The sequence below is a fragment of the Lathyrus oleraceus genome, chromosome 6 (assembly GCF_024323335.1).
Source record: "Lathyrus oleraceus cultivar Zhongwan6 chromosome 6, CAAS_Psat_ZW6_1.0, whole genome shotgun sequence".
Taxonomy (NCBI): Eukaryota; Viridiplantae; Streptophyta; class Magnoliopsida; order Fabales; family Fabaceae; genus Lathyrus; species Lathyrus oleraceus.
In genome coordinates this window covers 29,501,941-29,520,057 of record NC_066584.1, presented here as the reverse complement: position 1 = coordinate 29,520,057, position 18,117 = coordinate 29,501,941, and the positions used below count along the sequence as shown (strand labels likewise).

Genomic DNA, 18,117 nt, shown 5'->3' with positions numbered 1-18,117 from the left:
TTGATCAAATATGTTGATAACTATTATAGAATATTAATTCCATTTTTCTTTTAATTATGTTTTAATTATTAAAATTATAGAGAAATTTTGAAATATATTTTTAATATAATCTCTCTTAAATAACTCTAGAATATTTCTATTCTATATTCTTCCTATCATATATCAGAAGAATAAATTAAATACAAATAATAATATTCTTGATTTTTCACATATAAGATATAGAGTTTACAAAATTTGATTTTTAATTTGCCTAATTTTCTTTTGAGGTGAATTGAAGCGGCATGGTTAGTTACTTGATCAGGTTTTTAGAGGTGCTAGAGTCAAGAACAAACTTAGGGTTTGTGAGATTTGATTTCTCATCTCTTGTATTGATACATTTGAAAAGTAAGTTTTATTATATTAATATCTCAATTCGAATTTGAATTGAGGACAGACGTACACATAGCGGGGTCGATTGGGAAATTGCCTAAACAAATCCATGCGTACACAAATTATTAATTACTTTGATCTCTTGATCAATATTGTTTAGATAATAACTTTTGAATTTTTTGTTAAATTGTGTTGTTGTAGTAATCACTTACCATTTGATGCTGATTGGCTTTTAAAAACTATAAACAATATACAAATATCCAAACTTTGTTGATTGCATGCAAAGTGTTTGACGAATTATGTCAACTAGTCTTTAGTGTGTTGTTGACATTGGAGATAGATAGTTAGTATACTAGAGTATTCAATTCAGTGCTTGAAGTATTGACAAACCATCTTGTGAATTATTATCATATCATTGGTACTCATACGCATATCCGAGTTTTTCAATTGAAGGTTCGATTAGACGATTGTGAATCCCGGAAATATTTTAAACTTACTTTCGCGCCATAAATTTTTCTAAATCAAAGTTTCAAATATTTTTTTTATTTGGAATCTATTCACCCCCCCCCCCTTTCTAAATCTAGGCATATCGTCTAATAAGTGGTATCACGAGCTCCGATTGTTTCCGGTCTTAAGATTTTCTTATTAGATAATGGTTACCGAACCTAAAGGGGCGCATAATAGAGCACCTATTTTCACCGGCAAAAATTATGGCAATTGGAAAGCTTGTATGTGTATCCATATCAACTCCGTTGATAAGGGTGTATGGGACGTCATTGCCAATGATCTTAATCAAATTACAATGACCAATGGTAAAGGCGTTATCGTACCAAAACTGGAAAATCAATGGAATGATAATGATAAGAAGTTGTGGTCTCATGATTGGAAAGCACAAAATATTCTCATATCCGCATTAGGTGTTTATGATTATTATTGTGTCTCTCATTGTGAAACCATCAAAGCTATGTGGAACGCATTAGAAGTTGCCCATGAGGGAACTAATAAAGTCAGACAAGCTAGGATCAATACTTTGAGCCATGAGTTTAAACTCTTTCCTATGAAGCATGGTGAAACCATTGCCGACATGAAAAAGAGATTCATACATCTTATTAATAGGTTTAATGCTCTAGGTAATCCTATCTCCAATGCTATTTCTACTAACAAGGTTTTAAGATGTCTTAACAGGGAATAACAATCCAAGGTCGCCGCTATCAAAGAGGCGAATGATCTTAAAGCACTTGATCTTACTACTTTATTTGGTAAATTGGAATAACATGAAGAAGAACTCACTTGCTTGGAAAAACATGAAAAAGAATATGAAAAGATGATGAAGAAAGAGAAAGGTAAAGACAAGGTGGAAGAGAAGAAGTCCATTTCTCTAAAGAATTCTAGTTTCAAGTCATTAAAGAATGAGTCTGGCGAGTGTGAAGAAAGGGATGATAAGAACTCCAATGATGATGATGTTGGTCTATTTGTCAAGAGATACCAAAGGTATATTCGGAAGAACAAATTCAAGCACTCCGAAGAAAACTTAGCCAAATTTAGAAAGGAGTTCAAGTCTCCAAAAGATGGTGAGAATAGGAAAGGTAAATTTAAAAGCTATTGTTATAATTATGGTGAAATTAGTCACTATAGAACGGTATGTCCCATGATTAAGAAAGACAAAGAAAGAGGGCATCACAATAATTCTAGTAAATCTAGAAGAGTGAAAATGATTCCTCAAGCGCTGAAAGCTTCACTTCAAGTGTAGAATCGTCTCGAATTTTTCTTATGACAAATGGAAGGAAGAAGAAACAAGTAAGTCCTTCTAAACTTGAGCTTACTAGTGATTTATCTTATTCTCAATTACAAAATTCCTTTAAAAATCTTCATAGAGAGGCCTTAAATGCTTTTAACAAATTAGCTTCACATGGAAAATTATTTTTACACTTATAAGCTAAAGTATTAGAATCCAAAAGGAAGTTAAAAGTTATTAAGAGATCTATGATAGATATTCAAAGTTACAAGAATGGGGATGAAAAACCTTCTAGGTTTGGTTGTGAATCTTGTCATAATTGGCAAAAAGAGATAAATGATCTTCAAGTCAAATTAGACAAAGCCTTACAACCAAATATTGTTTATGTTATTGATCTTTCTAAGTATGAAAGATCTTTGAATCATTCATACAAAAATCATACAATATTCAAAAAGGATTCGAATGGTAAAAGCATATCTCATCTTAATATATCTTTTCATTATTGTTGCAAAAAGGGCCATACCATTGAAAAGTGATAGGAAGATGTTAGTTCCTAAAGGAGTCTCTCAATGGTTGCCCAAATGCAACATTGTTTTCACTCACCCCAAGGACCCAATGAAGATTGGGTACCTAGCACTTGTTGTTGATTTTACAGGATAAATGTCTTAGAACTATGAAGAGAGTATGGGATCTTGTTTGTGGATACTTAAGACATATGGTGTGTTACATCTCCCTATTTAGTTGACTTTGTGACAAGGAATAAGGGTTGTGTGACCAAAAGGAATCAACTTCTAGTGTTCTTTAATTGGTAAAAGTGTGTTGGTTACTATTTTATCCGAGAAATATCGGGATAGGTGTTTCTTTTCATGATCTAGGTATATCTTCACAAGACATTCTCAATGAAACCGATGAAAGGGTTGATCAACCTCAAACGGATGAAAATGAGAAAGTAGAAGAGATGATCATGAAGAGGAGAAGGTTGAAAGTCCAGTTGCAGTGGATGATTTATCTTTGACTTGGAGAACCTCCAATGATCATCAAATAAATAATCTTCTTGGATACATTATTAATCATACTTTCAAGTACTTTGTCAAAGACAAAAGTGATAAGATTTTTGTTGTCTAAAGGTTGTATGGCACATGTTGTATTTATTCCAACTTCCGTTCGAGAGTTTCTTGTGAAATGAACGTGCATCCTCCTTCAATTGTACGATAAGGTAATATCTTTTACACTTTTGCTTTGTAAGGAAGTTCTTTATTTTTCCTGTTTATTTTCCAAAGGTATATGATTTACTTTATTATGATATATGTTTTGAGTGTTCACTTCTGAAAATTTCAAGTGATAACCAATGTGTGTTTCATTTAAAATTGAATGTAGTGACCTTATCTAAATATCTTCACATGTATGTTACTCTGTCTCTAGCTTATGCTTGCTTGGAAGATTTCAAGTTTATGTCGATGATACTATTTTTGGATCCACTAACATGCAACTTGTAGAGGAGTTTTCTAAGCTTATGCAGGGTGAGCTTGAGATGAGCCTTATGGGGGAGTTGAATTACTTCCTTGGTATTCAAATCAAACAACTCAATGAAGGGTCGTGTGTGTGTGTTAAACCAAATATTGAACTTGCTAAAGAGATTTGGCATGGAAGATGCAAAGTTTATTGACACTTCTATGACCATAAATTGAAACTTGGAAAAGAATGAAAATGGTAAGGATGTATATGTCAATAAATATATAGTGAATCCTTAATCATTTCATAAGAAAGGGAATATCGTTCCTTTTTCCATTTTCCCGTTTTGTAAGGAAGCTTTAATCTTTACATGTTGCTTGTGTTCTAAATGGTTGATATTCTTGATGTTTGAGTTAGGTCATAAATGTTCACTTCCAAAAATGTCTATTTATGTTTGTCAATTATATGTTTATAGTGACTTTGTGCTTTTCTTTATATATGCTTGAAATATGCTCTTGGTGCATTGGCGTGTTATCTATTCTTGCATGAAACTTGATTGAACATGTTATAATGTTAGCAAATTCTTGTTGTGTGTCATTGTTATGGTAACATTTTTTTTTGTGGTGATAAATTTTTATCGCCTTGCAAGAGCACATGCGTGTGCAACATTTTAGGAGTACCAAAGGCCTATGTCATGTAATCGTGTGCAGCTTTTATAGCAACTCAAGAGTTTTTTATTGCATCGTATCCTTCATATTTCATGTTTGTGCTATGTTATTTCGCATCCATTATGACAATCATGTTGTATTGTTTCCTTACATGCGTGTATTTATGTTTAGGCATTTCCCTTCAATATGTATGTCATTCTATGTGAGTGTTATCGTATTGATGTTCTTGTCTTTGCAAAACGCCTCTGTGTGTTATTTTGCTTTATGTGTGATTCAAGATACTTCTCATGATTTGCTTTGTTTTTTTTTGATGTTGTCAAAGTGGGAGAAGCAATATGAACTTGGGATGCATATATTCAGGGGGAGTCTTTCATTGAAAACACGAACGCATCGTCTCAAGTCTTGCCATCATCAAAAAGGGGGAGTATGTGAGTGCAACTCAGTTTAGATGTATTTTGTATGATATCAAAACTAGAATACTTTAGCGTTAGTGTATATTGGACGGTATTCTATGGTTCTCTATGTGCATCTTAGAATTAGGAAGCATAAAAGAATTTGGAAGCAATTTGGAAAAGGTCTCATGTATGAAAAATATTTTTTTGTGAAAAATGCATGAAACATAATTTTTTGTGAAAAATTGCATTATAGGTTGACACATGGTGTCTATAGGTTGATACATGTTGTCTACAGGTCGACACATGCATTCTATAGGTCGGAACGTGTACTTTGTTTTTAAATTTTGTTTTATGTGTTGACTGCATAGGCTGACACATACGATTTTCAAGCCGGTACATGTACTGCAATTTTAAAGCTTGTTTTATGTGATGACTACATAGGCGGGCACATGACCTTTACAGGTCGGCACATGTGCTGCAATATTAAAGCATGCAGCTTCCATTTTATGTGCTGACTCCATAGGTCGACACATAAGAGGCGCATATGATTTTTGCATATTTTCATATTTTTCTCAAAGTTTCTTGTGATCCTTATGTTTTCCACTTACCTATGCATATAAATACTTCATACATTCATCATTCTCTAATAAGGTTTCTAGAGTGAGTAAAACCTACATGAATCCAGGATTTCAAAGCATCTCATCATATTCAATTCAATCTATGCATACACACAATCAAACTACAAATAATCATTTTTTAATTAGGTGTCATCTAGATTAGGATTAATAACGTCCAATTAGGTTTGTTGTACCGAGAATATTGGGCTACGATCTTTTAGGGATTAAAATAAGAAAACTGAGGTGGGGTTTTCCTTCAAGATATTTAGGGTTTGAAGGTTTTGGACAAGATTGTACAATTCAAATCTGATCGAGTGAAAGCCTTGAGACTAGGTGTGTCGGCAAGGGAGTAGCGTGAAATAGTGGATCGTGTTGACAAATCTTGGATTCAACAAGTGTACGCTTAGGATTAATTCAGACAGGTGAAAGCCTTGAGACAAGTAGGTCATGCAAGGAAGTAGCAACAACAGGTGAATTGAAGCGGCATTGTTGGTTACATGATCATGCGCTTGGGATTAATTCAGCCGGATGAAAGCCTTGAGACAAGGAGGTCGTGCAAGAAAGTAGAAACAACAGGTGAATTGAAGCGACATGGTTAGTTACTTAATCAAGATTGATCAAGATTTTTGGAGGTGCTAGAGTCAAGAACAAACTTAGGGTTTGTGGGATTTGATTTCTCATCTCTTGTATTGATACGTTTGCAAAATAAGTTTTATTATATTAATATCTCAATTCAAATTAGAATTGAGGGTAGACGTACTCATAGCGAGGTCGATTGAGGAACTGACTTGATCTTTGTGTCCTGACTTGTGGTTTTCCAATCCTTTTTACATGTTTTTCAATTAGTACATGCTAGGAAAGTCCAAACATGTGTTCTATAACTTTTCATAGACAAACCGGGGGGTATATTAATTGTTTGTAAAATAAGTTATTAAGTGTCTACATATTTACGTAACTTATCAATTCTCAATGCCACAAACTCTAACTTAACTTCTTAACAGAACTCTTCCTCTCTCCATAGCACTCTCCCATTAAAATTACACTCTCATGACGAAACTCACATATGGATCGATCTCAAAGCCCTCAAGATATCAACAATCCTCGCTTCATAATTGATAGCAAGGACTTAGGGACAATTGTTCTAGATTTGTCATTGACTCAATAAGACCAGTCCAATCCAAAGGCCTAATATAATTACAAGCGGGCACTCAACTAGAAAACATGTGGATACTCGTGGAGAAACACTGCATCGAAGCAAGCATTATATTCATCTGAATCGTTGATGTTCATTTAATAATGTTCTGCATCTCCCATCAGATAAATACTTGATAATTATTAATCGTTATCTCTATATAAACCTAAATTATAATAGTCATACATTAAGAATGATAATATGTACTCCCTCCGTCCCAAAATATAAGAGAGAAAAATGTATTTTCTTCTTCCAAAATATAAGAGAAAAAATTAACTTGCATCTTTTTCGAGATAAAATTAAACGCAAAATACATTTAATTTACACTCTCTCATCATTTCTATAACCAACAACAAAATAGAATTGTTTTTACAACTTCCTAAACAGATTATTTCAAGAAAACCATAAGTCAAATTATTATATTTTTATTTTTATTAATAAATATAATTTTTATTTTTTCTCTTATATTTTGGAACAAATGGAATATGGAACAGTATGCAAAATTAATAATTTTTTGCTATGTTTAGATATAAACAATATTTATGTATGTCCATTATCTGAATATAGTATCTCTTAAATGAGTATGTAAAGTGTTTTAAAATATAAATTAACACTTATGGATATCTAAAAATATCAACTTTTAAAAATGTATTTATGCAAAACATTATTATTATTATTATTATTATTATTATTATTATTATTATTTGTATTTGTAAGTTTATAGAATTTTTTCTTCCTTTTTTTAATATTTAAAAAAATTGTTAACATATAAAAATATTAATATTGTGTTTCACTTTAACGGCATAATTATTAGTTAAATAATAAATTTAAATTAAATTAATTAAGTTAAAATTTATTTGAAATTGATAATATTAATATTTAAGTAATGTAATATTTTAACAATTTCACTAATTAAATAACAAATACAAATATCTACTGATTAAATAATAATTAAAATATATTTTTATTAATTATGGATATTAATTAAATTAGAATTAAATATACGACATCCCTGTAATATTTTTTTTTAGATTTTTCTATAATAATTTTTTTTAATTCTAAATGTATAATTTAAACAACAAATTTGGGGATAAACCAAAAAAATATTACGGAGATAACTTTTACGTTTAGGGAAAAAAAATACATAATTTTAACATTTCAATATAAAAAAATTTACAGAAAAATAAACTAAATTTCGTTAATATTAAATGAATATGATATATTTAATCCATTAAATTATGTATTCTTAGTGGTGGAGGATTTTATTTGTGGATATCCACTTATACTTTTTTTGCCATCTCCAAACACGTTGAGTACTCCAACAAACTAAAGCACTATAAAATGATGGAAGAAGACAGATAAGACATGCATTGTCAATTGATACTTTCTACTTTTCCAAATGCTATAAAAAGGATGACTTGAAAAACATAATATAAAGGGTTGTTAGACGATGAAGAATGATCAACTAATATATATATAATATGTTTGAATAAAATGTATAATTATAGTGAGAAAAAAAATATTTTGTAAATTAATAAATTTAAAATAAAAAAATGATAGTTATTATGAGATTGAAGTTGATTTTGGTATACCCTCCAAAAGAAAAGGCACAAAACAAGTAACGTGGAAAAAGGAGGCCAAAAGGGTTGAAAATTTAGCCTTTTATACATGTGATAATGATGAACATTGAACATTATGTTATGGAAAGTAGAATCTTATCTTTTGATGGCAATGTCATTACTTTCTTATATTGTTTACTTTATACTAGAACAATGACAAAGCAACAAAATAGCAAAAAAGAAAATATATGTAGGGTAGCGTTTAGGAAGTAGTTTGAAACAAACAAGAACCCACAACATACGTATGATATTATGCAAGCAATGCGTAATGTGTGTGTGTTGTGTATGCTTAATATGAGGCTAGAAATGAGCTTAAATTGAAGTCATTGTTTAAGTTGTTTGGTATGTATGTACCAATTGATTGATATGTGTTCCTAACACATTGCTAATCTATGGTGTTATACTTTTGACTTACAAGGTTATTGAGGTTTTAAGTTTTTCTCTTTTGACAAAGAGGGTTTAAGTATTTAAAAAGTCATCATTAATCTTCTTCTTTAAAACTTTTCTTTTTATTTTTGACAATGTGTAGTAAATACATTATATTATAAGACTATGATTGAATATGACATGATTAAGATTTTCAATTGGGCATTGGTAATATCAACAAATTTAATATTTTGGTTTGTTTGAAACAACTTTTAGAATATTTTATATTTAAATATTATTTAATTATTATATTTTAATAATTAATACGTGGATATATATATATATATATATAGAGAGAGAGAGAGAGAGAGAGATATTAGAAGTAGTAAATCGGATCCGGTCTGTTGGACATGTCCGTTTTGCCAACATTTTAGTATGGGACGGACCAAGAATTTAAGTCATCACCCTCTAATGTGTCTGTCCCACTTCGTCCTGTTTTTTTCACGGCATTATGCAAGCACAAGCATTAACATAAAATTTTGTATTTTTAGGTTTAAGATATGCAGTACTCGCGGGTTTTCTCTGCCCCGCACTCACTTTTTTGCGGGGCGAACTTAGGTTTTAAGCTCTCATCCTCAATTATGTCAGTCCCTTTTTTTGCGGACTTTTGTCGGATGAACCTAAACGGGACGGACATGCCGTTTGTCACCCCTAATATATATTAATTATATAAGTCATTTATCACATTAAGAGTATTAATTAATTAAATAATCAAATAAAATTAAAAGGATTAATTAATTTTTAATTTAATAATTAATTAATTATATATGAATTTAAATATGAGTAGATGTCAGAATGACCAATTCCTGAATAATAAAAGTTCTAATTAGTTTTCACCTATATGGTTATAGTCTTCAATATACTATATTACAAATTGATTATCTTTTTTCTCATTTGAAAAGTGCAATACATTAATAGTGTCGATTAAGAAATATTCACAAACTAATAAGTGTCGGTCACTTGTTTCTACACTTTTGCGTTTCAGGATTAACTTTGTCATTGCTTAAAAAAAATTCTCATTTTGTCATTGCTTAAAAAAAATTCTCCTTGAATCCTTATGGATACTCTTGCAACCCTTAATAAATCAATATATTGGAGTAGATTCTAAGGTTGTGTATATGTTTGTTTCGTTGTAGTTTAAATTATGATTATACTTTTAATCTTTATATTTGTACACGTCTTATGTCTTGTATATGTTAGTTATTAAATTAATTCTAACATCAATAACTCATCAATTTAAAGCTTCTATTTTCTACCATTTAGCTTTGTTATGTTTATTTTGGTAAATTTAAATCAAATTTAAATTTATAAAGTATATGGTATTGTGAAATAGAATGATCAAGTACATTAAAAATTTAATCTATGAGACAAAGACTAATGACAACTATATTAAACGGTGTCAATCCAAATTAATATATTGTGTAATATAAGAAAATTATAATAGTAAGAAGAAAAGTAAATAAAAATCTTAATAGTAAGAAGAAAATTATAATCCAAGTTTATAAGAACATCTCTTATTTTTAATAAAAATATTTCATAATATATCATTCTCTCAATATATGAATTACACGATCTTAGAATATTTAGAAATATTTCTTAATCCCTATAAATACCTCCAAAGATCTTTCAATTCTTAAAACAATTAATCCTAAAAATTTATTTATTTGTATCTTCAAGTTTCTCTCTCTAGATATTACTATTCTTTAGCAAAATTATCAAAAAAAGACATTTATATTGGCTCAAAATTCGAGACATGTGCCTCGTAGATCATCCGCCTTGTGAGCCTAACGGATGAGACAGTGGCAAAAGCCAATATTTTGTGATTTTTTTAAATAATCAATATTTTCAAAAATAATTCTAAAATAATAAATTTTTTATAAAAAAAATCAAAATAACCACATTTTAAAAAGGATGCGCATTGATCAAGAGGAGTCGCCTAAGGCATTGACTCCTACATTGAAAGCCTCGTGTGGAGGCGTCAATGCCCTTGGCGTCTGCATTGGGCCTCGTGAGGAGGCATCAATGCCCATGGCGCCTGCATGGTGCCTTAAGAGGATGTGTCAATGCCTCTGGCGCCTGCATGTGTTTCCATGTTGGACGCCTAGCCTCTTGACGCATGCATTTTATATCTCCTCTCTATAAATGCCTCGCTCTGGATGCAATATTTTTCACACAAAATCTTCCCCTACTACCATATTTTCTTTCATTCAACTCCACTCTCCTTCAAGTTTTTGTGTTTTAACCATGTCTGAATACATTCACAAACGAAATGCCGATTTAATATTTTCTGTTGTTGCGTCTCCGATAAAGATTCGACTCTGGAATATAGATTCGTTTGAACGTCTTAATCATTCGTTGAACAGTTGGTTAGATGGAGAAATTGGATATGGTGAAAGGATTAGAAGAATACAATGACTTGTGTCCACGTTCAACCAAAATGGAGAAGTGCGTGAATGAGTGGATATTAAGACTGATCGAGACGTTCGTAGGATGATGCATTACATGTTCAAAATTGTTTTGATGGTTGTAATCGCCTAGTTATTGTATTGTAGTTGTTTTAATTGTTTGTGCTGTTATTAATATAATGATATCTGCTCGCAAACTTATAATATGAAATAAATTTAGTTTTTCATTTATTGCAACAGATGTACATGTGAATTTATCTGATTGTGCTCGTTCCAACACTAGGATAGTTAGTACGATTGTGACCTGGCTGACGGTATGAACTACATAATCGAACCATTTTGTTCGTCGTAGCCATTTCGGTTCGAATCTGAGTTTTGTTTGGGCGACCCTTTTTCTTCCTTCGCATAACTTCGTTGTACCAGATGATGTCCCCTTGATATTCTGGCCAGTAATCCTCTTTTGCCACTACGGAAAAACTAATTTTATAAACATTTGATAGGCTGATGACTTTGTAAACTTCAGATAGCAAGTATGATGGATCCCTTTGAACCTTTGAGCACGCCGCAATGACATGGGAGCAGGGCGTACGAAAGGCTTGGAACTTTCCGCAGTCGCACCAACCTCTATCTAGTTCGACTCTGTAATGTCCCATCGACATGCCCTCGTTGTGATCCATGGACTCGGCAACACTATGCCAACCTTTAGTATGGTCAAACATCGTGACCACATGTGTGTTTGCCTGCACCAAAGCAGTTATAGGTAGGTTACGAATGCCTTTGAAGACAGAGTTCATTGATTCCACAAGATTTGTTGCCATGTGTCCCCAATGTTGACCGTTGTCGTATGCCCTAGTCCACTTCTCCAATGGTATACTATTGATCCACCATATTGTATCTTCGTTTGATAATCTTATTTCTTCGCGATAGTGTTTGAAAGAAGGTTCTGATAATGCGTAACTTGCATTGACAACCTTCTTCTGTAATGCCTTATCTTTGATTTCCCGCATGAAATTCTGAGCAATGTGTCTAATACATAAGACATGCGTCGAAGGAGGATTATGCCAGTCATTATCAATATTATTATATGCACTGATGAATGAAGGGTGTCTGTCGGAGATCAAACATAAGTTAGGTTGAGGTGCAACATGCAATCGAAGATTTCTTAGGAAAAAACTCCATCCCTCAGCAGTCTCCCCTTCAACAAGGGCAAAGGCGATTGGAAAAATGTTGTTGTTGCCATCTTGTGCCACTGTCATCAGTAACTTTCCTTTGTATTTCCCGTACAACCATGTGCCATCAATTTGTATAATTGGTTTACATAAAGAAAAACCTATGATGCATGGTTGATACGCCTAGAATAGGCGGTTGAATATTCCATTTCCAACAACACATGTCCCGTCTGGTGTATACGCGGACAACGTTTCCAACTTGACAATAGTCCCTGGAGCATGCTGTTTTAGAGCCAACAGGTATTTTGTAAGTTGTTTGTAAGACTCCTCTCAATTTCTCTACACTTTTTCAACAGCCTTTATCCTAGCTATTCATGCCTTCCTATATGATGGAGTGTACTGGTACTCTGTCCTAATATGCGAGATTATTGTACTCACCTTCAACGACGAATTGTCGCCAATGACAGACAATAATTCATCGCATATTAGCTGAGAGCTTAATTTCCGATGATCCTGCATTGGGTTTGTCAGCATGCATAACTGGACCCATGGATCCAATCTCCCAAGATTCGCTCCTCTTCTGGTACAAAGCTGACAACCGAAATAGGCAGTGCTCATTCGGACAATAAATTTTGTATCTCAATGCGTTAGTTCTATCAACTCTGAAATCAGCTGATAGTTCCATGTGAAATTTTTTAATGGCTTTTACATATTCCTCTTTTGTGCGAAATGTGTCTCCTTGTTTCAAAGATTCTTGCATTTGCACATAAGGATTATACCATATATCTGATGAAGGTTCATCGGAACCCAAATTCAACCTTGTCATGTGTTGAGGTGGACAGTATACATGACTAGTTGGTATTGGCTCCTCTTCCTCATCAGTGTTCACCACTGAATCAACCAAGATCTCGGCTTCTTATTCTTCATCATCTGGAACATTCACCTCAGCTTGTTCGTCATCAGTTTCACAAAACACTTGTGACTGATCAAGGAACTAAGACACTTGTTGTTGTTATGGTAATATATACAACTGCATATCGTTGTATCCAGATTGTTTGTGACTGACAAACATATGATGAATGCATTGCTCACTTTATTCATCTGCACAGACTTGACCATGCATGCAGTGACAAGAACACACAATGCATGCGCCCAAGGAATCTCTGCACATAAGGAATCTCATAAGAGAATCTCTGCCCTAATAGGCGTCCATTCCCTAGGCGCATAAAGCAACCTAGGCCCTAAGAGGATGGGCACCCCTTCACTACAAATACTCCTAGGCTCCAAGAGCAAGGGCGTCTCTTCCTTGCATGTGAATATTCACATGCAGACGCCAAGAGCAAGGGCGCCTCTTCCTTGCATGTGAATGTCACATGCATGCGCCTAAGACTATGGCTACTCTACTTTGCCATGCATGCAACCAATCACAGCAAATGTAGGTTGCAAACCTAGTAAGACTCCCTCATCTATAAATAGGCTTCAAATCACAACATCAAATCATATCCAACACTAATCATCTATACTCTTTCTTTACCACACTTTTTCTCTGCCACACTCTTTCTCTATATCACTCAAGCTCTGCAACATCAAATTATGTTTCTGTTGACTATGGGTGATGAACACAGAGGAACACTCGAGAATATATCAACATTTATATGTTATCACTTTTTTTTACTTATTCCATTTTTAAGTTGCATACCTTTGTTATCCATGTTTGTATTATATATTACTTCTTCTTATTGTATTTCTTACTTATGTGTTATTAGGACCCAAAGCGTTTTCGATACCGTGTACATGAATATGTACCTCACGATCCTTTGATAGAACCATATATTAGAGGATGTGGATTTGGAAATCTCCTCAACATTGTCTTGTACTCGGTGGACTACAAGTTCATTCTTGCTTTGTTAGAGAGGTGGAGACCCGAGACCCGCACATTTCATCTTCCTATCGGTGAGTGTACCGTCACACTTGAGGATGTATACATGTTATTGGGTCTCCGTATAGATGGTAAGCTCGTGAATGGTAGAGTAAACCAGGACAACTTTATCTACAACGAATTATTGGATGCCCCTTTGTGTGACGACCAAACTGAGAGAGAGTCATCCGGTCAAGCAAGGGGGCAAGGTATAAATTTAAAATACCTTAAACAATATTATACGAGTATAATATTGTCCGAAGAATCAACCGAGTACAAGAAAATAATTAAAGCTCGGTGTTATATTATGATTTTATTTGGTAATTTTTATTTCCATAAAGTACAGGTAATTTAGTAAATATTATGTATTTACCATTTTTATGCAACATTAATAAGGTAAGCACATATAGTTGAGGTTCAGCTGTGTTGGCCCATCTATATAGGCAATGTGTAAAACTGCAAAAAAGAATACTTGTACGTTTTTTTCATGTGCGTATTTGCTACAAGCATGGGGTTGGTCAAGAATGCCGTCACTCGCCCTGATAAATGAGAACTCATTCATGTTCCCGTTTGCAACAAAATAAGTGTAACACTTTACCATTTAATTAATTATGTTTTATATTACAATTAACTGTAAAAATAATATTTTTCAATTTTTTTTATCTAAGGTGGTCAGTAAGGGGGATGAACTACAATAGGTGTCCGGAACACGCTATAGTAGTCTATCGCAATCTATTGGACCACATTGGATCAGACAATGTAATACTCCTACAGAACTATATTTTAATTGAAAAATACTTATCAAACTATTTATCATCTAATCCTTTCGTATTGTTTTACAGTTTATCTGGAGGCCATATCTCGGTATTGATCATGATGTGAACCATGACGATGCTGCAGTTTGGACAGCAAAGACACCAATTATCTGGTTCACTACTGTGGAAATGCACCAGAGTGACCAGGTCAAGCTATAATTCGACATGTAACAACAGATTCTAGAACCTCCCACGTGTTTGGGAATTGGCATCAAAAAAGAGTTGATGCCCAATGGGATTATTTCGACTAGAGAGACTTTGCAAAAGAGATATATCGTCAATGGAGGAACACGTCTTAAACGAACCAGTCATCCATGATGCAAGACCAACTCAACAATATATGGCATGGTTTAGGTAGTTACAACTCAACAATTTGTGTCTGAGCTGCGGTATTTGATGGATCCACGTCAACTAGCTTCGTCATCATACGCCCAACAACAAGTCCCAACCCAACACCAATGTCAAACCATCCAAATCCAACAACCAACCTTACAACATCAACCTATCACATATACACAACAACCAAACATCCAACTTCGTAACCCATTCATGTCATCCACCCAACAACCAAACACCCAACATCGCAATCCATTCATGTCACCCACCCAACCACAAGACCAAGGATCAAACCCTACCCACCAACAACTATACGCTTCAACCACAATCGTTTATAGCCCAGATGATTCATATGGGTCACTTCATCGTAGCCCCCCCACCAATGACCACTCAAACATCCCATCACCAAAACACATAACCATTGTTTAACTATAGTACGCCCCAGGAACCATTGCTTCATTTCCAAAACGATTCAATGTCTGAATTTGGGCAACTATACCATCCATAATCCACCTAACCCCATCGACCTAACTACGATGACGTGGGCACCGAACTCCATTACAGAAGTGTCGTTGGCCAGAGCCCCTCCGGATATTGGGAACAAATGATGACACATTTGTCTAATATCGTTGGAACTTCCACTAGACCTTCACACTAGTCATCATTCGATCAGGTCAGCACACAAAGACCCCAAACACCTCAGGAAAATCGTGGGAGACCTCGGAGACAAACTAACGCACCTGGATGTGGAACAGGGGGACGTTTCGATCGCGTCGGACATTAAATTTTTGTGAATTCCATGTAACATTTATTATATCATGAATAAAAAAATTACATTATTTTTTATTATTTGATAAATAAAATAAAATTAAAATAAATAAAATTAAAAATTAAAAAAAAATACAAGGGTGTATGCGTCAGATGAATTGGCACGTACACCACATGCATCATGCAGGCGCCAGAGGCATTGGCGCCTCCTCATGAGGCTACCAATGCAGGCGTCAATGCCTTGGGCGCCTCCTCTTGATCCATACCGGATGCGCCGTGTAACACCCCGATAAAATAAGATAATTATTTAAATTGAGTTAATAATATATTTATTAATTTAATTAAATAATTGGAATTTTTATTATTATTGGAATAATAATTATTGGAATATTATTGGGATTATTATTATTGGATTATTTTTATTGTTATTATTGGAATAAAAGTAGAAATCAGTAAAAAGGTTCCATTTGGTAAAAAGAGTTATTTTCACGTGAAAAGGGAAAAGAGGCAGAAAAGTGGAAAAGGGCAAAGAAAGCCAGAGAACAAGGGTTGAAGGAAGGAAAAGCTTGAAGCTCAGAGATTTGCCGGATTAACTCAGGTAAGGGGGGTTTATCGTCGGTTAATGGGTATTATGGGATAATATGTCATGGGTAGTGATAAACCATTGATTAATCTCTGAATTGGATGATTATGATGAAATTGTGAAATATTGGATGAACGAAATTGGGTTATGATTGAGAGGAATTCGTAGGAATTAGATGTAAAAATGTTAGATTTTTGTGAAATCGAATAGGGTATGATTCGTGTTAGATGATATGAACAATTATTGTGAAAAATTGGACTGTGGAAGGTTGAATTGGATAGATCTCGTAGCAGAGAAAGCCATAGCAGATCTGGAAGTCTGGTTTCTGGTCATACGCGTATGGCACTAGGCAATACGCGTATGAGATGGCATGGTACGCGTATGGCACTAGGCAATACGCGTATGGATGAGGAAGATGATGTTTTGAACGTAGATTGGTCTCTGTTGGTACGCGTATGGGGAAGTGGTACGCGTAGCATACGCGTATGAGATGGTGTTACGCGTATGGGATTTTGTCAGGAGATGGGCCATACGCGTATGGGGTTAGGCAATACGCGTATGGGCAGGATTGTGATTTTCCTGAGCTGTTGTTGTGCAGTTTTTAACTGTTCAGCTGAGTAACGTAATTCAGATGATGTATGATGTATATTAGGGATCATTTCCCGTTGTTTTGAGTAGTATAGGTATTAGTAGAGTGTGCTAATACTGTAGTTGTTATTTGGCATGATATGATATGCTTATGTGATAAAATACTGATGATGTGTGAGGTAGGCATGATGCTGTGAATGTATCAGTTATGTGTGCATTTGTGAATAGACTGTTTTATGGCTTAGAGTGTGAGCATATATCTATTCTTGAATTGTTGTTGATGTTTGCGTGCTAGGTGATTTAGCGTGCATAGCATAGCCCTTGGGGTGGTAACTAATTCCCATGGTGAGGAATTAGTGATGTGAGTCACTAGTGTAGCGGTGTATTCGTTACTATATGATCTATCAATTAAATCATAAGCAATGTATACAATGAACATAGAGTCGCCACCGCACTTTTATTTATCCTAAGGACTGGCTAAAAAGCGAACAAAAACCTAAGAAGTTTTACACGTAGAAAACTAATAAAAAGATCAGAGATCGGGGTAAGGGGTAAATTACGCAATGGGAAGGTGTTAGGCACCCAATGCGTCCTAGGTACTCCTAGGGAGCCCTTTTCACACTTTGTTGTTTGAGAATTATTATTTATTATGACATAAGTGATGTGCAAACATGATTGGGATGATGAGGAAAGAATGTACAAATTAATTATTTTTGTGTTTGGATGGATAACCATTGCCTACGTACCTTTACAGGATCAAAACCTCGTAGTTCGGCTAAAAACTTCCAAAAGTTAGTGGATTCAATTTTAAAACAAAAGCTTACAGGTCTTACGTTACCCACGGGAGAAAACTCAACCTTGTATAACAACACGTCCACCATGTGAGAAAAGCTTCCACTTGCCAGAGAGGAGTTAACCCTATAATAGGCAAGGAAGACTTACAATTCATCTACTAAGGACAAATAGGTGAGATTAATATCAACCAACTAGGGTAAATCAAACCTATAGCTAATGTATGAAAGCTTAACAAACATGGACAAAGCCACAAAATCATTTGAATGG

The 18,117-nt window shown here is 34.0% G+C and overlaps 1 protein-coding gene across 1 annotated transcript; it reads left to right on the top strand.

Annotated features, from left to right (window-relative positions):
- Positions 1-1,171: 1,171 nt before the first annotated feature.
- LOC127093820 (uncharacterized) lies at positions 1,172-1,561 on the top strand. Its single transcript, XM_051032723.1, has one exon. The coding sequence runs from the start codon at positions 1,172-1,174 to the stop codon at positions 1,559-1,561; it is 390 nt and encodes a 129-aa protein (XP_050888680.1).
- Positions 1,562-18,117: the final 16,556 nt, after the last annotated feature.

What these genes read in the sequence shown, in the direction of transcription:
- LOC127093820 (XM_051032723.1), top strand. Translation starts at nt 1,172, where the DNA reads ATGACCAATGGTAAAGGCGTTATCGTACCAAAACTGGAAAATCAATGG.